At 37.2% G+C, this 25,833-nt stretch overlaps 1 protein-coding gene across 3 annotated transcripts in view; it reads left to right on the forward strand.

Moving 5' to 3' along the window:
• The window catches only part of dym (dymeclin), a 457,039-nt gene that overhangs the window by 180,321 nt on the left and 250,885 nt on the right, over window positions 1-25,833 (forward strand). For all 3 annotated transcript variants that reach the window (XM_051929784.1, XM_051929783.1, XM_051929785.1), the window contains 5 exons: window positions 25-207; window positions 5,507-5,685; window positions 10,187-10,312; window positions 12,771-12,884; window positions 17,171-17,265. In XM_051929784.1, coding sequence (XP_051785744.1) covers window positions 25-207; window positions 5,507-5,685; window positions 10,187-10,312; window positions 12,771-12,884; window positions 17,171-17,265 — 697 coding nt within the window. The remainder of the gene's footprint in view (window positions 1-24; window positions 208-5,506; window positions 5,686-10,186; window positions 10,313-12,770; window positions 12,885-17,170; window positions 17,266-25,833) is intronic.

Consider the following 25,833-nt stretch of genomic DNA (forward strand, 5'->3'; position numbering starts at 1 on the left):
ATATGTATGTCTTATTTTACATAGGTGGTCTTTGGACAGTTTTTACATTAGGGGGAGCTGCAAGTAAACAAAGCCCCGAGAAAGATCTTCCACTTCCATTGCCCAATCAGAGCCTTTTGTTACTGCTTGTACTGGCCAACTTGCCTGATGGACCGGATACTCCTAACCCTTACAAGCAGGCCATTATGTCCTTCAGAAACACACAAGGTTTGTGATTATTACTTTTAGTTGGAGTCCATGTTAAGTAATGTGATAATAAACATTTGGGATGAGCGACTTCTTTCAAACAATGTATAGTACTGCTTTCCTTCCTGACAAGTTTATTAAAAGCCCTAGTATTTTAATGCATTTAGTAACATTAACAGTATGTTTGCTTGTTCTGTGTATTATTACAACTTATTACAAAGCAGGAAAATAATTCAGCTATATTAAATATACATGTGAGGAAATAAGCAGATTGCTTAAGATATTCATGATATTGTTATTATGAACATGGGGAAAAGGCTAGTAAAATGTTAGTTCATCAAATATGTAAGAAGGAATTTTTAGAAGTTAATACAAAAGTTAGTGGTGCAGTTGGAGCCAAAATTACTGAGCACAGAATGATGAGCAACATATGTAAAGACTACAGTAAGACACTTCAGTCATTACAAGATTATAACAGAAATGCTCCCCAAAGGTTTCAAATTTTTTATCACTTGGATTCTGGGATGTGTTTCTCGGAGCAAAATTAAAGTTTTCCTTATATAATATAAGAGTGCAATCATTTGAGATAATTCTGTTTAAACAAGCTGGACAAACCTTTAATATTCACCAAAATCTGAAAAAAAAAAACTGCAAGTCTGTATGATTATCCATGTGAATTTAATGCAAAAAAGCTGTCTATCGGAATGAATCTATTAATATAATCTGTATGTTCATCAAAGCAGAGAGAAAAAGACGCATTTTCCGTTTGTTCTGGAATAAGAAAAACCTTTTAGAATGTGTGGCCTGAACAGCGACAATAGGATTCTGGTGAAATGTTTTTACATACTGTACATAATAGAGAAGACACTTACTCCTGTTATTTCAGAAGATCACACAGGATTTGTTAAAGGCAGATAATTGCTATCAAACAGACAACTTATATTCAATGTTATATGTACCTCTGAAGCAACTGCTTTTCATAGATTCAAGTGGAGTTACTCATTCACCGTGTTATGAAATTTTTCATTTGGACCCAATGTGAATATTCATAGATTAGACTACATCACTCCAGCCTAGTTCATGTATATAATATGAATCCTGCTTTTTGTGCTGTGGAATATGAATCCATAGAGAGCTAGTACACAGGAAAAATGTTTTTGCAGTAGAAGTGAAACATTATTCCACAGATAAAAGAAATAAGTCTGGAGACGAGGGTTTATATCAATTTTTTATAACTAGAACACACACAGAATTTTTACACATATGAATATTGAATTCAAACAATACACTGTAAAAACGTAGTTAATAAGAGCTTAAATAGTCACTGGAATTTAAAATGCCTATAGCACAGGGAATAAAAAAAGTTCTTAAATTTCATTATTTTTGAGTATTGGCAAACTAAATCTGCAACTTGATAGCAACAAATGAAACGGTGGAATCAGAAGAGTTCCTGTCAAAGAGAATCACATTGGCCTTCTTCCTGTGTAATTGTTATACTGTTCAGTGAGAAAGGCTTGGCTGTACACCAAAAAGTGTACTACTAATTTTGATTTTGACAACCAACATATAAAAACAAATGTAACCATGGAATCAATTAGGGACATTTGAAAAAGTAACATCTTTTTGTCTTCTATGCAAAAGTTTGGTTTCATAATAAAGAATAGATTTTTTTCCCCTTTCTTACAGAGTTGTTCAAAATTCAGGTCAAACATTAGCCTTTTATTAATGATTATTTGTAAATATTTACAGTGGTCTCCCATCTCTACTTCTAGCATTTTATTATTGTTGTGAGAAGGAAAGCAGGGGAACACTGAAATCCCATAGCCATAGATTTAGAGGTATAATGAGCGCTCATATTACTTAACGACCCCTTTAACATTATGTCAGTGACTGTCCTATTTATTGTGTAAAAGACCAACAGTGACAGACTTGTTAGCAAATTTCAAGACGTACCGTGGATTCAGAAAGTATTCTGACCCCTTTACTTTATGCACACTTTATTGTGTTGTAAATTGAATTTTAAATGGCTAAATTTGCCAGTTTTGCCCACCATTCTATACTAAGTAACCCCTAATAACAAAGGTAAAACGTGTTTTCAGAAAGTTTTGCAAATATATTACAAATTTAAATCCATCCATCCATTTTCCAACCGCTGAATCCGAACATAGGGTCACGGGGGTCTGCTGGAGCCAATCCCAGCCAACACAGGGCACAAGGCAGGAACCAATCCCGGGCAGGGTGCCAACCCACCGCAGGACACACACAAATGCACCCACACACCAAGCACACACTAAGGCCAATTTAGAATCACCAATCCACCTAACCTGCATGTCTTTGGACTGTGGGAGGAAACCGGAGCGCCTGGAGGAATCCCACGCAGACACGGGGAGAACATGCAAACTCCACGCAGGGTACACCCAGGAAGCGAACCTGGGTCTCCTAACTGCGAGGCGGCAGCACTACCACTGCGCCACCGTGCCGCCCCAAATTTAAATCTCTCATTTGAATAAGCATTCAGTCCTTTACTTGAGCACTTTATAGAAGCCCCTTTGTGGAAGCTCAGCATTATGTGAGTTATGATGTGCATTGATTTTTCTGGAAGTATCTCTTTAACTCTTTGAAGGCTGAATATTTTTTCCAAAAAAATCATAGTTTCTGAAAAGCAATGGTTTCACACAGAAATCATCATTAAACGTCTGTTGCTGCATGCTGCGGCTGCCAGTTTGCCAAGAATGTGCGGCAGGCTTGCTGCCAGGCTGTCTTTGCGTGGCCGGGGCAGCAGCAGCAGCAGGGGTCATGGTCACAGTGCATTGCAACCTGGTTTCTACCTCTTACCATTGTTAAGTGACAGTCTTCCTGGCGAACATTGCCATAGGTGTGTCAACTACATGAACCTGTTCAGCACCACGATTAGCTGGGGACCAGTCAGCTGAAACTGGAACCTCACATTTGTTTTCGATCACTTGTATCAAAATCGGAGTCCGGCAAGTCATAGTCTAGTTCGGAGATAATAGGCAAAACTTCATCCACGCAGTATTTTCCTTTACGCATTCGCTTGGATCTCCAGCCATTATATCAGTTCCATTTTTGCTATTGTTTGCGCCTTACTACTCACACGAGCCCAGGAAATCTCGGTCAAACCAATGAAGCTAACTTTCCTTCTAGCAACGAGAGTCCAACTAAAAGATAACGGTTGGTTGTGTCACAGTTTACAGTTGATTACCATCGTCAACTCCTCCTTTTGACAGAAGTCGACATCACCCCTGAAAGAGTTAATAGGATTTCAGAAAAAAATGCACGTTTTACATGTTGTGATTAAATGACTGAATAACTGTCCTGTGTATTGTGCGGCATGAGTAACTGGGATTTCTTTTTTTTTTTCCATGGATGCTTTTCATATCATTTGCCATTGTGCAACAAAGTTCACCATTGACTATCATAAACTTTTTATCTTTGTTGTCCATGAAAACCTAAAATTAACTATCACTATAAAACACATTGGGTAAGTAACATATTAAAAAAGAGTTGATTTTTGTGTATTGCAGTATTTCTTTAAATGCCATTTCCCCAGTTATTTTCTGGTAATGCTTCTATTAGCATAAGTTAGTAAGTTAAAAATAGAGGTCAGGTTTGAGGAGAAACTGTGTGGTCAATTTGTGTGTATTCAGATAAATTACACCAACTTTACTGGTAGATCATTGAGTAGGCAATATTTTATACCCAGAAAGAGAGAATTCAGCTGATGGTCACTACAAAGACAGCACCGAGAGATGTCCATTATCACCAGTTTTATTTACTTTTGCTATAGAACCTTTTGCAGTCTGAGTAAACAGTCAAATATTCAAAGAAGTGTAAGGACTTGAAAGGAAAATATCTCTTTAGGTTGATGGCATGGATCTGTTTATTACTGATCCATGCTCATTATTTTAATACACTTTTTGTTTCAGCAAGAGTTTATCTGTTCTATTTTTTTGATCACTTTTTAATTATTTCCCATGTTTCTCTGTCATTTTGTAATGTTACCTGTGATGCATTGTTTTTGTTTTATGACTTTATATTTGTAGTCATTTTTTATGGGTAGGTCGCCCTGATGTCAATGCTGCTGGGTCATCTCTTCTGATTGTCTTCGGTATTTATGTCTCTTTTTCTGGATTCTGTTTATTGAATTGTGTATTGGGACATGTTTGCTCTTGATTAGCTTTTTAGGCACATACTTTTGCCTTTTTGCCATGTTTGTGTAATTTGTTTTTGTGTATAAAATGTTTCTGAAGACAAAGTTGGCATTTTTTTTGTAAGTTTGTCGTTTTTGGGACATAGATGATATAGTTTGAACTTTTAAATCCAAAACCTTTTTAGGCTTGTGTGGGTCAAAGCTGTCTAGCAGAGTTTGGTGTCAAGCTGCCTGTGGTGAGGCCTTTTCTGGACAGGATAGGGAGAACCCTTGATTGCTTATGGTTCATTAAGTGGCCTCACACCCTTTTTGCTGTTTTGAGTGCATTCAAAATTATAATAATTTAAGATTATTTTCAGTGAGAACATTTTTCCTTCTAAATAAACTTGCACATTAGCTTAAATTTCATCAGTTATCTTTAAATGTCTCATAGCAGTTAATCACAATTGCACAATGCCTTACAGGCCTATTCAAATTTAACTTTAGCAAGCTGATGGAATTTATTAAACGAGGCCTTATTTACTGGTCATCTCACATTAGTTGGCAGAGATAATATTAAAATAAACATATTCTCGGCATTTGTATATCTCTCAGTGCAGCCAGTTTAAAACTTGGATCAAGATTTTAAATTTGATCATTTGTAAGAGGCCAAGAATACAAATAATAATAATTCTTTAGAGCAGATGTAAAATGACATCTTCTAACTTTCGGCTATCCTGCTGAGTTGTGAATAGACGTAGTGTGAGGTTATTGAAGGAACTAATATCTGCTTGGTAAGCAGTGGAAGAGAACTTCTGCCCTTATTTCCTCTCTGCAAGTACAAATCTAGTGGTATGACACTCATCTTGGAGATAGTAGAAGTACAAGAGATACTTCTTGGCTAAGATGTCAGTTTCATCCTTATGCAATTGCCCTATCCATCAAGTACACAATGTTTAATGTTTGGAATGTTTCTGGTAGTGGGAGCTTTGTATACTGAGAATATTTTTCTGTGCTTTGAGCAACTGTGCTTCATATATAGCCATTCTTCAAAATATGTGTAATATGCTTTTTTGTACAGTGTTTTAAGTTTATACTTCTGAATGTTATAACAGGTTTGCAATTTTAACTTGAGTTTCCTTCCATTTTTATTTCTTGTTTGGTTTGCAGATAGCTCTTCACTTCCCTCTCCTAATCCACACTCCTTCCAGATCAATTTTAACAGCCTTTATACAGCACTGTGTGATCAGCAGAAATCTGATCAAGCCACCCTACTTCTGTACACGTTGCTTCATCAGAATACTAATGTCAGGACCTACATGCTTGCTCGGACCGATATGGAAAATCTAGTAAGGAGGCCTTTTACAATTTTTCTATACTGACTATTTACAAGGTGTCTTAATGTTGGCTTATTTTCATTTTATATGGAATATGTTTTATGCATTTGCTTCAACATTACAATATTAGAACGTAAGAAAGATTTTGACAAGAACAAGCCTTTCAGCCAAACAAAGCTTGCCAATCCTACACACTTAAATTACTTCATAATAACATCCTTTTAAGTTTCGTAAGTCTTTGCTCTCTACCGCACTATTTGGTAATGCATGTCATGTGCCTATGGTTCTCTGTGTGAAGAACAAGTTTGTAATGTTTGTGTGAAGTTTACCCTTAAGTTTCCAGCTGTGTCCCTGTGTTCTTTTTGAACTCATTTTAAAGTAATGGCCTGGATCCATTGTACTAATTCCTTTCAAAATTTTAAACACTGTGTCACCTTTTAATCTCCTTTTGCTCAGACTGAAAAAAGGCCATACCTCTCAGTCCCAGAACCAGCCTAATATGACATTGTTTTTTAAATTTATAATATAGGGTTGATTATTTCCTTAGTAAATTGATAGTCCAGTCTCGCCTCTGTGTCACCTATTGTTAATTTGGCATGTTTTGACTGATTTTCTGAAAAATATAAAATAATGCAAAGTAAGAAACAATAATGAAAATGCCTACAATGGAAAATATGCTATATTGCTTATCTTACTCTAATTATTAAATATAGGTGCTCTTTCAGTGCATACAATAAAGATCTGCAAAGGATAATACATTTAGTTTTTTTTTCTTAAATCACATTTAAAGCTTACTTTTTTGGCATATATTTTGCAGAGATATGATTTTTTTTTGTAGTAGTGCTAGTGTTATGAAAAACTACCTGGGTTTGGCCTTTTCATAGAGTTACATGGTAGAGTAGTGGCTGCCATACATCTCTGGTAGAATTGATCTGGAGTTTGATCCAGTCGCTGTCTGTTTGGAGTTTGCATGTCCTACCCATGTTGTTTTTTCCTCCAGGCACTCCAGTTTTCCTGCCAAATTTTAAAGACACACATGATATACTTAGCAGTAATTCTAAATGGGCTCTATACGAGTTTGGTTTGTGCCCGAGTATGTCCTGTGATGAACTGTTGCCCCAAGAGGTTCTTTATTTGAGTGAATGAGTTTTTGAAAAATAGACGGTAAATGAATCTGATCAATCTCTTCTGTTTTCTAGTTTAATATGTGTATTTTTGACAAACTTCAAATGATTCTGTTTTTAATTCACCCTTTAGAAGTTGTTCCCTTAATTCAATCCAAATGCTGACAGTACTGAATACTGAAGGGGAGTAGTTACTTCAGTGCCATATCCACTTGTCTGCTCGTGAAAACAGCAATTATGTTATTGCACCTCTTTAGCATTCAGTGTTGCTTGCACCTGTGTCTGCACTGCTCATTGCTAAACATCAACATTTAAGTGCAATTAAGAAAGCCAACTTTATAGAAAAGGATCAATAAAAATGAAAACAGAAAGAAATACAAGTATTTAAAACTGTGGCAAAAATACATATATTGATGAACTTCTTAGAATTGTTGTTCAGGCACAAAAGCTAACCAGTGAGATAAAATTAAAAATGATGCACTGATAGTACAGTTGTTTATAATAAAAACCTACAGACGTGGGATTTCCCCAGGATTGAACTTGAAAAACATTGCTGTAGACAGCTGAGACACATCAGGGTTTAATCTATATTAAGTATAGATGGATACATTGTGGTAACAATGAATGTTTTATAATTGAAGTTATTTGAAGATGCTGCTATAATGTGTTGACCTGTGCTTGGCTACAGTCAAAGCAGAAGCTGTTTTGTGCCCGTTGCATTTGTTTCTTTAACATATACAGTATTTCAAAGACAATAAAGGTGATATGGATTTGCAGAGCGAGTAAATGTCTTACACCAGGGTGCAATGATAGATTGGAATGCTTTCCCTGTTCACAATAGTTGGAGTGCTTGCTCATTTTCTATTATCGATTTGCCCTCATATTTCTTTTTAGGATTCATTTTATTGAAGTGGCTGCACATTTGAGTGCAATATCCCATCCTATCCAGCATGCTGTTATTTTATTATATTTTTTATTACACGAATACCAGCTGCGTTTTATTTGTTAGAGGATTGTGATCACAGCTGCACGCTTTAATGCAAATTTAAAAACGTGTTCTTTTTTCAATAATAAAGTATGAATCAGGGCAATATTAAAAAAATGAAAGCAATTTTTCACTGATAAAGAATTTCATTGGAAACATCATGAGTTGTTCCATTTCTCCATGTCCTTAATTTGGAATGCTTCAGTTACTTTGTTAAAGCTTTCATTATAAATGATTTCCATATCATGTATCCTTCCTGGATTATGCAAAAATATGTTGATCTTTTTCTAATTTGTTTATTGAGTCAGAATAAAAGAATAATTGAACCCAAAAACATGAGAAAATTCATACCCTATAAATTAATGAAATTAACTAAGTTGATTAAAGAGAAATATTTAATTTTTATTGTAAATATTATTATTATAATATTATTACGAATTATAATGTCTTTGAATTTTTGAGTATAAATTTTAAACTATTTTTTAAGATATTTAACTCGGTATAGGTCTTGAAAAGATACCAGTATTGTTCTCAGGCTCCATGTCTTGAAACCTTTTTACAGAAGACACAATTTGACATTGTGGAATAAATATGAATATAGGACAATCATTTCTTTACCTTATACTTGTGAATAAAGAAAAGAACAAAATTTATTTTTGGTAACTCACGTATCACAGTGAAACAGTGTACATTATAATACACTACTTAGCCAAAAGATTGTGGACACCTGACCATCACTCCTATATGAGTTTGTTGAATATTCCGTTCCAAATTTGGAGCTAAACCCAAATGGCTTTGACAGCCTCTACTCTTCTGGTAAGGCACAGTATTTTGGAGTGTCTGTGGGAATTTGTGCCCATTTAGCCAACAGAGCATTTGTGAGGCCAGGAACTGATGTTGGATGAGAAAACTTGACGGACAATTGATGTTTCATTTCAACCTAAAGGTGATCAGTTAGGTTGAGATCAGGGCTTTGTGCACACTTTGTGATCTTTGTGTAGATCTTCCATATCTTTAAACACTTGGCTTTGGGCACAGGGACAGTCAAACAGGAACAAAAATGGGCCTTCTCCAAACTGTTGCCACAAAGTTGAACGCACAAATTTTTAAAAAACAAAAACACATAAACAGTACTCTTCACTGGAACCAAGGGACCTAATCTAAACCATGCCATTATCTCCATTCTACCAAACTTTACAGTAGGCACTATTCAGTCTGGAAGCTAACATTCTCCTGGCATCTGCCAAACCCAGAATCATCCATCACACTGCCAGATAATGAAGCGTGAGTCATCACTCTGAAGGACATGTTTCCACTGCTCCAGAATGCAGTGGTGGTGTTCTTTACACCACTTCAAACAATGCTTGGCATTGCACATAGTTAGCTTAGGCAGATATGCAGCTGCCTGGCATAGAAAACATTTCATGCAGTACCTAAAGTAGCAGACACGTTAGTGCCATTTATCTCTGTCTGATTTCAAAATGGCTTTTTGTCATGTGGTGTGTAAGTCGGTAAACTAACAAACACTGCTAGTATGCAATGGAGGAGTGGCATTCCTGTGTGTAATGGCCCAATTCAGGCCCTGATTTTATGGAGCTCCCAAAACACAGTTCTTCTGCTGATGTTGCATCCTGAGGCAGTTGGAGTTCTGTTGTGAGCGATGTAACAGAAGATAGGCAATGCTTACATGCCCTGCACTTCGCCACTTGGTGGCCCCACTTTGTGAGTTTGCATGGTGTACCACTTTGTGGCTGAGCTGTCGCCGCTCCATGATGCTTTTGCAGTAATAGCACTTGTAGTTGACTGGAGCAGATCTAGCAGAGCAGAAATTTCACATACTGATTTCTGGCAAAGGTGGCATCCTATGACAGTGACATGTTTAAAATCGCTGAGCGCTTCAGTACAACCTGTTTTACTGCCAATGTTTGTTAATGGAGATTTCATCACTGTATGCTCAGTTTATTTACCTGTTAACAATGGGTGCACCTGAAACACCTGAAGTCAATAATATGGAGGTTTTACACATAGTGTACATTAATCACACTACCATGATATTGTAGGTGTCACATGTTTATATAGACCTATTTTCTTAGTAGTTCTTTAACAATATATTCAAGTATAGTGTTCTATCAGAAAGTTTATCTCTGTTGTCCATGAAAATATGAGATTATATTTTTTCTTTAGCCATCACAGCAATCCTCATATGTAAGTAATATATAAAAAATCATTTTTGGGTAGAATTTTCCTTTAAAGGATTGCTTTTGCCACCAGTTGCTTTGTGATATTGGGCAGTTTTGAGTGGACAGTGATGAAGTAATCTCTGCTCAAGCCTTAAGTTTCTTTTTATAGCTTCATTGTAACTTCCTTTAGCTGTATATGAATGTTTACTTTTTGTCATTCACAGGTGATGCCCATTTTGCAGATTCTCTATCATGTAGAAGAGAGAAATTCACATCATGTGTATATGTCACTCATCATTTTGTTAATTTTGACGGAAGATGATGCATTTAATCGATCAATTCATGAAGTGGTAGGTTGTGAATGTGCTCTTTTAAATGTTTCCATCGTGGCATGTAAAATAACATATAAAGCTGCTGCAGTAAACATATATATTAAAAGAAAGAAGGGTAGACAAGCTATATATCGACTTTGAGCCTGCAGGACACCCCACAACAGAATTATAGGACATCTAACTATTGTCTATTGGTTTTTTTTTCCTTCAGTAGGTCAAAAATGTATTTTTGCCTTCAGTACTGATAGAATGAAATAGTGATGCTAATATGGGATATTAGCAATTCTGAATATTAAAGTGAATGGTGCACTTCAGAAGCTTGCTGAAAATAATAGAATTTCCTCTTTCCTGAGATTTGTTTGCTAGCAGTTTGAATACATTGGAGCACAGATAAGTGAAACTATAGCAGTAGGAGGATTAATTAATATATAAGATGTCTTCATTTTTTTATATTTTGGCAATCATTAGCATTATATAATTTTTAATATACAGTGATGAAAATTGACAAGGTGCGAAGAAAGAGAGCAAAAGTGCCAGCACATATTGATTTTTTGAATAGGTACGTTCGATGTTTTATTAGGAGAGAATGCTGCAGCCTGAGAACCTAATTGACCATTTATGATTAAATTGTCACCGTTGATAACACTTTCTCCTACAGTCATTATAGGTGTGTGAAAGGAATCTGATAAGTCGTAATAAAGGGTGCTTAAATAGACTACTGGTCAATAAAATAGACCATTTTCAAATGTTTTTGATGGCTTTGCCTAAAGGTAAGTTTGTGGTTTCATTTAACTGCTCTCCCATCTCAATAACCTGAACGGTTTATTTGATAGTCGGGAGCAACATTTAGTTTTATAAAATGTATTTACTGTGATTTGTCTTAATTTGAATACCCATGCCCTGTACTGGTTGAGAAAAGCACAGTGGAGGGCCATTCTTTATCATCTGTTACATTGATGCTGCCAAAGCATAGTTAAAACTAGAATTAGAAGGTTTAACTCCTAGTTATTTTATTGACTATAATGGATTCAAAAAGTATTAACCCCTTCACTTTCTGCACACTATTACATTGTAGATTTGATTTTAAATGGATTTTCAATTTTTGCCCATCCATCTATACACAATCACCCCTAATGAGAAATTAAAAATATGTTTTCAGAAAGGTCTATAAATTTATTAAAAGTCAAAAGCTGAAACCTCTCATATATTTAAATAAGTGTTCTGACCCTTTGTTGTGATAGTCCAAATTGTGGTCAGGTGAACTCTGTTGGCTTTAAATCTCCATGATATATGTCTTGAACTGCAGTCCAGCTGTGGTAAGCAGAATTGATTAGACAGTGCTTATAAAGGCATGTGTGTACCTGTGTATACAAGGTCCCAAATTCATGGTGCATGCCAAGACAAAAATAAAGTCATGAACTCAGAGGAACTCTCTGTAGCACTCTGCTATCAAATTGTATTGAGGCATAGATCCGGGCAACGGTTTAAAACCATTTCTGAAGCTTTAAGTATTCTAAGAAGCACAGTGGCATAAATAATTATGAAATGTAAGAGATTTGGAACCACCAGAATTCTTCCTAGAGTCAAATTGAGTAACTAGGCAAGAAGAGCGTAGGTCAAGGAGCTGAGCAAGAGCTCAATTATCACTCTGAAAGAGCTTCAGAAATCCTCTGCTGAAATGGGAGAAACTGTTGGAAGGACGAACATCTCAACAGCTTTTTTGAGCAAAAGATAGGCGATTGGCTGCCTGGAATTTGGCAAACACCATTTAAAGGAGCATAATGAAAAAATTTCTCTGATCTAATGAGACAAAAATTGAAGTCCAAGCACTATGTTCGGCATAGTCCAGGCACCACTCATCACCTGCTCAGTACCATCCAGATGGTGAAGCATGGTGGTTGCAGCATCATGCTATGGGGTGCTTTTCAGCAGCAGGGACAGGGAGACTGATCAGATTTGAGGGAAGGGTGAATGCATTCAATTACAGAGAGATCATTAAAAAAAAACATGCACCAGAGTGCACACCACCTCAGACTACGGTGATGGGTCGTCTTTCAGCATGGCAATGGCCTGAACCATACTGTCAAGACAATGCTGGAGTGGCTTTAAGACATGCCTGTCAGTGTCCTTGAGTGGCCCAGCCAAACCACAGACTTAAACCCCATAGAATATTTTTAAAGAGACCTGAAGATGGTAGTTTACTCCACTTCCCATCCAATCTAATTGAGCTTGAAACCAGTTGTGCAAAGCTGGTAGAGACTTATCCAAAAAGACGTGAATCTGGACTTGCTGCCAAAGGGACTTTCAATAAGAGTTTTCAGTGTTTCATTTTTAATCAATTTGAAAATCTTTCTGAAAACATGTTTTCACTTTGGGATATTAAGTGTAGATTTTGTAACTTTCACTTTATAAAGTAGTAGTGAGGTGTCAAGGAAATTACTTGTTTTTCATTTTCTGTTTCTGTCTATTCCTGTAGATTTTAAAAAATATTACATGGTACACAGAGCGGGCCCTGACTGAAATTTCCCTTGGGAGTCTCTTAATTCTGGTGGTCATCCGCACTATTCAGTTCAACATGACAAGAACAAGGGTGAGCATCTGGTGACGACTACTTCCTTTTATTCATTTGTATGCTCTTACTTGGAAAAAGTGTTTTCACTTCTATATGGTGTGACCAAAATGTATTAAAATCCCCTGAAATGAAAGTCTGCAAAGTACATTTTAGTCATGTCTGAATTGTTTGATTTGTAACTTTAAACTGTGGAGCAGAGAGACAAATCAATGAAAAATGTGTCTTTGTGACAAGTTTTATGTAGGCCATTTTATATATATTAAAATAAATGCAAGCCCTTGCACTACCCCATGATGGACACTTCACTTAACATCACCTAATTCTGGACACCTTGTACCATCATCCTCTGCTTTCTGCGTTTTAGCCAATTTCTCACCCATCTACACACCACACACTGAACTGACACTTATTTTATTTTCATTCCCAGTAACCTGTCATGTAAGACCTTATCAAATGCTTTCTCAAAATCAAGATCAATAATATCATATGCACCTCTTCGCATCTTATGCTTTTGGGGCTCCCTCATAAAATTCCAGCGTAGTTAAACAAGACCTCCTTCATCAGAACCCATGCTTACTGTTCCCTAAAATTCTTTTTCTTGACATGTGCTCATCAGTCTTCTCCTTAATAATTACTTTCATTATTTTTTTTATGATACATGCTAAGCTTACCAACCTATAGTTATTTGGATCTAAAAACCTTTTTATGTAATTGAACAGTATCTGCAGTTTTCCAGTCCTTAGGAATTTCCCCAGCGTGCAGTGACTTTATAAAAATATATGTCAAGGGTTTATATATGCACTAACTAACTTCTTTAAGCACTCAAGGATAAATGTTATCTGGTCCTGGTGAACACCTCTGTTTTTGTTGGGCACAAAGAGATTACATATCAACCACTAGTTTTTAGAGCGTATTTCTAATTTATAACTTACCTTCAGTGCTATGCTTCATGGCCTTCATCCATACCCTTTAGGTAAGATTGAGTCAAAAATAAGTTGAGCTGTCCAAATAGAACAATATGCTGAAGCACAGTGGATGCCGCCAGCTACATCTTGTTGTAGACATCCAGTTTAGCTCTAATAGGCTTTGTGGAGGTTGAGTTTTATTAGTTGCATGTGAATGCATTTTCCCAACTTATATGTTCTCAGATTGTACTGTGCATCAAGTTTCACAAGTAGGAAATATCATTTTTGTTGATATTTGTTGTCTTGACACTCCCCTTTAATTACTCTATACTCCCTGATACATTTTTCAAGTCAAGTTTACCTAGATGTCTTTACTGTTAGCTTGCACAACCCCGGGGTGTTCTTTAAAACTAATTACAGAAATTCATTTTAAGACATTATTGTTGGGTTCTCATCTCTTGCATTGAATTTCCACTAAAAGAAGAGTCTGCTGCCTGCTGCTTATGAGAGGTGTCATTTGACAGGTCTGCAATTAATAGTCTAATAGAAATCCTTTCTCTCCGGTCTTTTTGAACTGTTCATCTGCGTAATCTGAGAAACACCAAACAAATGTTTCACTTGAATGTGACAATATTTTTAGAAACCATTAATAGCATCATAAATTATAGTGCTTTGCATTTCTATAAAAATCACATATAATCTGTTTGTCTGTTTATTTTCTCATCAGTCATGCAAAAACTGTGATTTTCACAAAACTTTGCATTTGCGTTGCTATTGGTCCAACCTAAAATATGGGCTATATGGCTTATCTGGGATAGGAGTTGCAATGTGCAGGTCAGAGCAACCCAAAATCTACTGTCAACTTGGGGACTACAATTCAATGAGGGAGCACAACTGCACTGGGGCTGATGGGAAGACACTGTTAGTGGCTTAAACAAAGTTCCAAGGAGATTCTTGGTGTGAGTCCCATAATGATTGTTGACTTCCTGCTAACTCTGTTCCTTTATATACTCTGGTCCAGAATAGGTAGGATTTGTGAAATACTCCAGAAGTGAGGTTGCTGGTCTTTGGTTGGCTCATCCTTCACCCTGAGGTGGGAAAAGGAAGAGAGGTCAGGGACTGCATCTCACACAGAGTCCATCTTTTGTTTTACTTTCTCTGCAGAACCTCCAACGCACTCCCATAACATGTATGTGAAGGTGTATGGTGATGTCAGACTTTTGAGGAATGATGTTCTTTTCTTTCAAATCCCAAAAAACTTTTAAATCTCTGTAACACCCTTTTAGTGAGTTTCACTACCATAGATTGTTTCATAGTCTCTGGATTCAATTATGCAATGAGCTGTCCAGTTTATTAATGTGGGATTAAATATATATTCATGAAATGACACTAATCTAGGTAATTCAAAGAAGTAGCATTCATGATTTCAACCCAACAAAGAGTTACTGCAATTGTGGAATCCACTCATACACACAAAAAAAAAAAATGCTTGACTCATGAGTGCAGCAAAATTGATAAAGGGGTAACGTGTGTGATGGATGGGATGCTAGCATTTCTGACAACAATTACAAAAGAATAAACATTTAAAATAAGCTGTGTAGATCAATAGATTGGTACAGGATAGCTTTACACCTCTGTCCATGTCAACCTTTACAGATCTCCATCATCAAGCATATGCTCTGGTAGGACAAGCAAATAACCTGTCAGCTCTCTACACTTACAAATTTCTTTGATTGTGCGTGTGTGTGTGTGTGTGTGTGCTTGCTTGTGTGCGTTTACATTTGTATGGATTTTGAGGAAAGCAAACTTGTGGGAGGTCAGTCAGTCAGTCAGTTGCCCATTTTCTATCCCGCTTAGTCCAGAATAGGGTCATGGGGGTCTGCTGCAGCCTATCCCAGCTAGCCTATGGTGCAGGGCAGAAACAAACCCTGAACAAGGCGCCAGTCTATCACAGGACCTTGTGAGAGGTATTTTCTTTAAATACAAATATCTATTTGAACCCATACTGAAGTCTGAGTAATTAATTATGTTTGGGGTTTTGAGGACTGTGACACTTCTAGTAGCCACAATTTAAATTAGTTATGTATCTCAGAAACGACTCATGCAAAAATTATAAGCTTGGTGCCATGACAAAATAGAGCAGACTACAAAAATCCCAGTTAAATTACCATATATACTCGCGGATAAGTTCTCCTACGCATAAGTCGGAATTTGATTTTACTGTATAATTTCTGGTATTTTATAATGTCGGTGGTATAAGTTGAATGCGGAAAACTCACGCTATTGGTCCAAGAGATAATGATATGCTAATGCCCACTTTGAGAGAGTAGCCACAGAGTACACTGCCTTTTTTTTCTATGTGGGTGTGACAATGCACTGTATCAGCGTGTTTCTCAAACCTCTCTCTCTCTCATGCCTACGTGACCACGCGGTAATAGCCAAACTATTCCGAAGCGACGTTTACACTGTTTTGTGTTTTTTGTATCACACCATCCCTCATCTACGATGGAGCATTCAATCAGTAGAAAATATGAAGCTGGTTTTAAGTTAAACGTCGTTGAAGTAGCGAAAGAAATTGGTAACTGCACCGCTGCAACAAAATTCAATGCATCTGAGAAACTGGTGCAAGATTAGAGGAGGCAAGAAGATATAAAAAAAAAAAATTAAGCGTCGCATTTTTGAATGGGTATGTAAGTCGGGGTCTTATTTTATGATCAAATTTTTCAGGTTTCAACACCCGACTTATACGTGAGTATATACGGTAAGCCAATTCTAGGGCATTTATTGTTGGACATAGTTCAGATGGTTTTTGAAGGATATTGAAATAAGTACTGGATGAAAAACAATAGGCATGGAGCCTGTAACAAGACAAACACAATGTGACTTATTTGAAAAAGATAGGTCTATATTCTCTGAAGTTATCCTTATACACAGGTCTCTGTATTCAGGGCAGATATCTTGGAAACTGCAAAACTTTTGTGTCTTTGCTGGGATGTTGTCATGCAAGAGCTCTAGATAATGCAAAAAAAGGCATTATTTTTCCAACGAAAACTGAACCTTGTATTTAGACACCATGCTAAAATCACACTTTCTAAATTTTTTAAACATTGGAGCATCAGAACCTGAGGTAAGCTCGATAATGGAGTTTTGACACCATCACCAAACCTACATTTATATGGTATTAAAAGACAAATTGTTGCTTTTTTACCTTAACCCATTATTCAAACATACCTGGTTAATGACAAGTACTTTGGCTAGTACTTTACTTTAGTTAAACTGGCAACATGCTTTTGACTGTAGCTTAGTTTAAATCAAAGGGTATTTTAAGATGAATTCTCCTATTCTCTTGATATCTTGAAACAAAATAAATAAAACAATCTCCTGCTCTTCTTCCTTCAGGACAAATATCTTCATACCAACTGTCTGGCGGCATTAGCCAACATGTCTGCTCAATTCCGCTGTCTTCACCAGTATGCAGCTCAGAGAATTATCAGGTAGGCTATTTTTATTAATTAACAGATATGCAAAAAAATGCAAATATTTTAGATATCTAAAAACACCTTCAGTATAAAAATATGTTTCTGGAATATGTGGAACTGATACTATACTTTGATGAAATCTATTAAAAAATAAAACATTTTTATTCCTTTATTAGAAGTGGTTGAAAAAGATGTGAGCAGCTAATTCAGATACCCAAAATGATGTTATTTGAATGGAAACTCTTTTCTTTATGTTGTACTAAATAATTTATTCAAGTAGTAATGAATGGACTGCATTTAATGATATCATCTTAGGATTTTGTTAAAGTTGGGGGGGGGGGGGGGATTTGGGGCAAAGAAAATCTTCTTGCCAAAGGTTGATCAAAGCAGTTTTGGTCCCTCACTCAGTATCAAGGTAAGGTAATGAAATAAAATTCCTAACTTCTCCTTTTAAGTAAAAAAAAAATCCTGCACTTATAGATAAGTTGTGCATCATTAATTGGTTCATATTTATGGACTGATTATGAGACCTGAGTATAGCAAAGCAGCATGAGTGATTTTAGAATGGGCTCGGACTCTACTACATAGTCTATTTGTTTTATATATTTTAAAAGCAGTACTAGGAAGGCAACTTAACACCATGTATCTTGTATTATTGCTTCATTTCTTTTTCAGAGCTCTGACTCATAATATAGCCTTTGTTAAAATTTTCCATACAAAATACATTTTGTGCCATACTTCTCTTTTTTTATCTTAGGGTTTTTTCATGAAATGCTAACTAGTCATGCTTATAGTTGTCTTTTACCAGTGATAACCAAACATAGGAGTTTTTCCTGATCTGTAATAAATGCAGGTGTTAAAATGAGTAACTTATTAAAATGCTGAAATTATAATCTGTTTTATTACCTTGTTATTTTTTTGCATCAAAATCACCAGTTTTGTCAATTATTGGTTTAGGTACACTTTTTGCATAAGAGATGTACTATATAAGTAAATGTTGTTGTTGGTATTCAGTGTTTGAAAATGTCTTTGTGATGCTTACGCAGAATAACGTTTTATTTTTTTGTGTGTGTTTAATTTCAGAGATTAATATGTCTCCTTCATAATTGTGTTTCTGTGTATTCCCTAAATCGATTGATCACAATAGTGTATTCAGTAAATTCATGGATTGAACTGCGGATAATATTTAATAAAAAGGAACACAGTATAGGAGCATATCTGAAAAATGTATTGTAATGCAAGATTCTTTTAAGTAGTAGGAAACCTTTTCAAATCAGTTAGTTGTCTTTATGAAAGTTTTTCACAATGAAAGAAAACCAAAAGTAATAATTCTGCATCAACTTGTATGAAGGAGCATAGTCCTATTGAAATAGACAAATCAACAACAAAAAAGACATGATCCAAATTCCCAAAATGATAAAACTTTAAGCAGGAATTTTCATGCAACTACAAGACTGAAAGGATTTTTGCCTGCTTTTTACAAGAGTTTCCTCTTTTAGAGACTACCCCTCTTAGGGCGCCCAATTGTCTGTGTGCTGAGAGAAATCCTCTTCAGTTTATTTATCTTTGGTCTTTCTCAAGAAAGAAAACGATCATTGCATTGCCAACTTGTTACTGTAGAACACCAGATAAGAGCATTGCATTGCAAATTTGCTGGGAAAAATTAATTTACTGTGGGACTTTCTGTCTTAAGTGCCACCAGCTTGTCTGTTACTGTCTACTGGGTTGCTAGATAAGTGACATGCAATCTCATAGCTGATAGAACTAATTCTGTGTCCTAAAAGGCCAGTGTTGTGTGTGTTTTAAAACTGTATTTAAATTCCTGGATCAGTTTCTTTCTTTTTTTTAATGACAAATTTACCTAGAAATAGTGCTCAATTTGCATTGATAGGAGCTCTACATAGAAAAACATTTTTGAACTAAACTTTGTCTTATTCAAATATTGGAATCTATTGTTAAATTACCTATAAAATGTATTGACCTCCTTGGAAGTTTTTTTACATTTTATTGTCATATAACATTGCATTACAATGGATTTATTTTGGCTTTTTTGACATTGATAAATAGAAAAAGAATGTTTAACATCAAAGTGAAAACAGATCTCAGCAAAGTGATCTAAATGAATCACAAATGTCTGTGTATATACTGTATGAAGATGTGTGTGTGTGTGTGTTTACAGTGTATGTACATATATGTGTGGCCATGTTCATACAGACTATACACTCACACTTTCACTTGCACATCATCATTTGCATATCTCGTTTATAATTGTATTATTCTAAAACTTTGTTTGAAGTTTTTCTTGTTAACTTTTGGTGTTTATGTTATTTGTATGTGATGGTATGTTCCATCATAGGCAGCTGTACATTCCTGTTCATTAGGTCCTGGTGAATAAAAGTGGTTCCGACTCTGATTCCACTTCTGAAATATAAAACACAAAATTATTGATCACATAAATATTCACCCTGTGACACACACAGATCATCGCTGGTGTAGCAAATTGGCTTCAAAGGCACAGAATTAATTCAGTGGAGATCGCCTGTCTTGGGGCTTCAATTGACTGTAGGCTAAATGCACCTAAATATGGCAGGGTCAACTTGTGGTGAGTCAGTATGGTGGGCTAACATGCACAATGAGGCCAAAAGAACACTCCAAGCAACTCTATGAAAAGGCAATTGAAAAGCACATATCAGGGAATAGAGAGAAAAAATAATCCAAGTCAACAAATATCCATCATTAAAAGAAATGGAAAGAGTTTGACAAAGCTTTAAATCTGCTAGAACAGGTCATCCATGAAAGCTGAGTTTGTTTTAGTGGGCTATGAAATACAAACACTACTGACATGCAGGAAGACAAGTGAGGGGAGGCCACCAAGAGACATGTCAGAACTCTGAAGCTGGAGAAACTGTGCAGACAGCAACTGCTGCCTGGGTGCTTTATGGGAGAGTGGCAGAGAGAGAGCCATTGTGAGAAACAAAAACCCATATGACGTCTTGGCTAGAGTTTACCAGATGACACATAGGAGACTCTGAAACCGGATGGAAGAAGTTTCTGACTATCAGACCATCAGACTAAATTCCATGTTGCACCGCACATTATGAAAAAGACCATCACCACTGTGAAGTCTGGTGGTACCAGTGTGATATTGTAGAGATGGAACAGATTCCTGTGGAAGGCTTGTGAAAGAAGGGTGAAATGAGTGCAGCAAAATACGAGGAAAACCTGATGCAGTCTGCAATAACCCTGCGCCTTGGGAGATGATTCGTTTTCTACAAAGACAATAACCCAATGCATGAAGCCAAAGCTACAGAGGAATTGCTTCAAAATGACAATGTTAATACCCTGCAGTGGCCGTGACAGAGTCCAGATCTCAGTCCAGTTGAGAATTTGTGAGTGGAATTGAAAAAGGCTTTGTACTTGCAATCCCCAGGACACCTGACAGGGCTTGAGCAGTTTTGCAAAGAAGAATATGGATATGGAAAACTGATAGACAGAGAGAGACCTGTGCACAAAGACTCAAAGCTGTCATGGCTGCCTAAGGTGCATCTACTAAATATGGCATTGAAAGAGGTGAATACTTAATGTGATCAGTTATTTTTTGTTTTTTTCTTTATGTTTGCAGTCAATTTAAGGCACATTGCAGAGATCTGTTTCTACTTTGACATTTAAAGAAGTGCAATAGAAAATGACCTAACAACATCTATCTTACTAAACCACAGTTAATATATGCACGGCAGATGCACCAAGGCGCATGCGTACTTCGCCGTGGCGCCCGCCCCAGAGTCAAACGCAGTGGCTTCCCAAAACGCGGTGGCTTCCCAGAGTCAGTAGATGGCTCCCAAACAACACAACCTGTAGGGTCAAACGCAGCAGCTTCCCAGAACGCGACGGATTCCCAGAGTCAGTGGGTGGCGCCCAAACAACACCACCTGTAAACTAGACTTAATGAACGAAGGCGCCCACACAAAGAAACCGCTTTAGTTCAAATGGGGTTATTGAATTAAATGGAAACTTTACCATGCCTACGACCTGTCAACTAAACCTGAGGTAAAGCGTGCACGCCAGGTTGTACAGACACCCGGACAATGACCGAGCGCGCCCACAATGCGCTTTTGACACAGCACAGGCAAAGGAGGCACGTATCCAAATGGAGGGAGCTCAACGATTAGTAATACAAACACGAGCTTGTATGGCTACGACCTGTAAACGAGCCCGTATGGATAAAAACAATGAACAAAGGCGCATACACAAAGAAACCGCTTTAGTTCAAATAGGGTTATTGAATTAAATGGAAACTTTACCATGCCTACGACCTGTGAACTAAACCTGAGGTAAAGCGTGCACGCCAGGTTGTACAGCCGCCCGGACGCGACCGCCCACACCACCGCATATACCCTCCATGATATTTCATCACGCAGAAAATGATTGCCATTCTTGGATTTCCGATTCGCTAGCGAATCGCGGGCTTACTTGTGTCTCCATAAACCTCAAAATACACTAAAGGCATTTTCACACCTAGCTTGTTTGGTCCAGTTTTTATGAACTCTGGTGCAATTTTCCTGAAAGTCTGGTTTGTTTACGTTCATGTAAACACGCCAATCGCACTCCAGTGCTGACCAAAACAACCGCATTTGAGACCCTTTGAAAAGAGGTACAAATGTAACACAGTTCACATAAAATGACTTGCACAATCGGAGAGCAGTTGACTGTTTCAATAAAATAAATAAATAAATAAATTGTGATCTGATCGATTACAACACATGCAGATGTGGTAAGAAATGAAAAGTGCCCTGTGAGACCACCGACGAAACGTCCTGATCTGACACCATGAACACACCGTATGTACAGGTGGGGCGTCCTCTCAATCCGCATGCTAAAATTGACATGTTAGTCAATGATAATCAAGCATTCCAAAGTAAAAATGAATAGCAAACACAGTATGTACAATATTAGAGTTAAGACAGTAGACATGTGATTTGAGATAAACTGCATTGTGGTTACGTTTATTTTGTGGCTACTGGAAAGTAAATAAGCAAAGTTGGTACAGTTAACTGAAAATTATGCTATAAGTCTACTATCATAAAACTGAAGCACATCAGTGTATGCCGTTAGCAGAGCTGTACACTCGGTTATTTGAACCCTGTCTTTCAGCACATAAACTTAGTAGCGCATACTTTTCAAGTACTTGTTAATAATTATAGAAAACACAGTAGTACTAAAATACCCACCATGATATTTTTTCCCCAGGGAAAAAAATGTTCCTGCCCAGTGAAAGAAGTCCTTGTCATGCCTACAGGATGTTTATTGATCTGTTTAATTCACTGGAAAGTTTGTAGTCTGAAATGCATCCTATCTGGAAATTGAAACAAAGTAACGGAATGTCCCCTGATTCGTAACAAAGCAAATGAACTACGAGTCTGAAAACGCCTTGAATGTGCTTTGAAAACTTAACAGCAGATATGGATAACTCAAGCAGCTGGGTCACTGTAAATATGGAAGATTAAAGGGACAGTTATACTGTGACAGATAAATACAGAAATAATGCTGATGTGGTCTCTGATTAACACCAGGTCAGAAAGTGCTGGACGCTTGAATAAACTGCTCAGCTGAATTACAGGGACTGACCGTCGACTTACTGGAGGCAGTCAAAAGCGAGAGGTCATTTGGATATCGCTGTCTTAGAGCACCTTTAGCCACGTACTTGTTCGACCGTGCTGCGCTAAGAGGAACAACTGGTCCTGTTTTTATCTTGCAGCCATGACACTGTGTTGTGCCTCCTTCCATCATGCCTATCTTCACTCAAGCTAGCTAAAACAGGCACAGAAGCAGTATTTTAGAACTTAAGAATAATTTCAGTGTCTGTAGGTTAGCTACAGGTGCATGTCAATAAATTAGAATATCATCGAAAGTTAATTTATTTCAGTAATTCAATTCAAAAAGTGAAACTCCTATATTATATAGATTCATTACACACAGAGTGGTATATTTCAAGCATGTATTTCTTTTCGTTTTGCTGATTATGGCCTACAGGTAATGAAAACCCAAAATTCACTATCTCGGAAAATTAGAATATTGTGTGAAAAAGTTCAATATTGTAGACTCCTGGTGCTCCACTTCGCTCAGCTAATTAACTCAAAACTATATGAATTATTATTATTATTATTATAAAACACCTTCAAAGAGGTCCTGAGCCTTTAATTGGTCTCTCAGTCTGGTTCAGTAGGCCACACAATCATGTGGAAGACTGCTGACTTGACAGTTGTCCAGAAGACAGTCATTGAGACCCTCAACAAGGAGGGTAAGCCACAAAAGGTCACTGCTAAAGAAGCTGGCTGCTCACAGAGTGCTGTATCCAAGCATATTAATGGAAAGTTGAGTGGAAAGAAAATATGTGGCAGAAAAAGGTGCACAGCCTTGAGAGGATTGTGAAGCACAGCCCATTCAAGAATTTGGGGGGAGATTCCCAAGAATTGGACTGCGACTGGAGTCCGTGCTTCAAGAGCCACTGCAGACATACATGTGTAACCGGGACATGGGCTACAACTGTCACAGCATTTCTTTTGTCAAGCCACTCCTGAACCAGAGACAATGTCAGAAGCATCTTACATGGGCTAAGGAGAAAACGGACTGGACTGTTGCTCAGTGGTCCAAAGTCCTCTTTTCAGATGAAAGTCAATTTTGCATTTCATTTGGAAGTCAAGGTCCCAGAGTCTGGAGGAAAACTGGAGAGGCACAGAATCCAAGTTGCTTGAGGTCCAGTGTGAAGTTTCCACAGTCAGTGATAATTTGGGGAGCCGTGTCATCTGCTGGTGTTGGTCCACTGTGTTTTATCAAGTCCAAAGTGAGCGCAGCCGTCTACCAGGAAATTTTAGAGCACTTCATACTTCCCTCTGCTGACAAGCTTTATGGAAATGCTGATTTCATTTTCCACCAGGACATGGGACCTGCCCACACTGCCAAAAATACCAATACCTGGTTTAATGACCATGGTATCACTGTGCTTGATTGGCCAGCAAACTCGCCTGACCTAAACACCCCATAGAGAATCTATCAAGAAGAAGATGAGCGACACCAGAGCCAACAATGCAGATGAGATGAAGGCCGCTATCAAAGCATCCTGGGCTTCCATAATACCTCAGCAGTGCCACAGGCTGATCACCTGCATGCCACGTTGCATTGATGCAGTCATTCATGCAAAAGGAGCCCCAACCGAGTATTAGGGAATACATGGACATGCTTTTCAGCAGATGAACATTACCAACAGTTTTCATTACCTATAGGCCATAATCAGCAAAATGAAAAGAAATAAACACTTGAAACTTATCACTCTGTGTGTAATGAATCTATATAATATAGGAGTTTCACTTTTTGAATTGAATTACTGAAATAAATTAACTTTTCAGTGATATTCTAATTTATTGAGATGCACCTGGAATTATTGGGTATACTTTTCATTAATTCTGATATTCATGCTTCATTTTATTTTTAATCTATTCATAACTTGGTGATGGGTTAATTCACCTTTAGAAAATTTGTATGCCAGATCCTGCATCTGAAGCACACTGTCAATACAGCATGTCTCTATAGTCTAAAGCAATACAAGTAATTTCAGTATCTTGTCCACTGTGCAGTTTTGTGCTTGAATTGTTAAATTTGCAAAGCTCCAGTTTTGTGTGGTTTATCTTATCCTTGTACAGAAGTAATTTCAGTTCCTGTATTTAAGAACAATAAAGCTGATATACCTTGAAATAAACAAGGCCTCAGCAGGGAATGTCATAACCTTGCCTAAAGAGAAAAATACACACGCACACACACACACACACACACACACACACAATCTGTAAAGCAAGGTATAAGAATATCCTTTTTCCATTTGCTGTAGGTAAAGTTAGCTGACTCACATCCATCTTTCCTCAAGGCATTTAATTCCTCTGAAGTCTAAGTGAATGTTACATACACATAGGTATGATCTTGATTGCATGCCAGCACAACATCCTCTTCACATTATGGCTTCCATGGTAATGTTATCCAGGTACATGTCAATAGTATTTGTACTTCTTCGGCCAAATAAAACAAACGTGCAGCTTCTGCAGGGGGATTGCGCTCAGATTAAACGTACAGTACAGGGCAGGTTCACTGTGTGAGTTTCGGTTTCTATTAGCTTGATTTACTTTACATGCATGTGCAAAAGTTTTAGTCACCTTTTTTTTTTTTTTTTTTTTTTTAAGGGTTCCTTCCTGTCATAGTACATACATACAGTGGATTCAGAAAGTATCAAGACCCCCTTCACTTTTGTCATATTTTGCTGTTAATCCCTCATCAACCAACACTCAATAGTCCAGAATCACATTAGTGAAAACAGGTTTTAGAAGTGTTTGCAAATCTATATATATAATTCACAAAGTTGCCGCCAGAAGGGGAAGACACCCATGAAAGCACGCACACCAAAACAAGACACCCTTGAAAGCACGCAGGAAGGGGCGTGGATTCACTAAGCCACCGACAAGTAGGAAGGAGCCACGCCCACCAACTCTAAGACCATTGGATACGACGACAACTCGCAGAGCCACGCCCACCAACTGG

This window comes from Erpetoichthys calabaricus, chromosome 7 (genome assembly GCF_900747795.2).
Source record: "Erpetoichthys calabaricus chromosome 7, fErpCal1.3, whole genome shotgun sequence".
Lineage (NCBI taxonomy): Eukaryota > Metazoa > Chordata > Cladistia > Polypteriformes > Polypteridae > Erpetoichthys > Erpetoichthys calabaricus.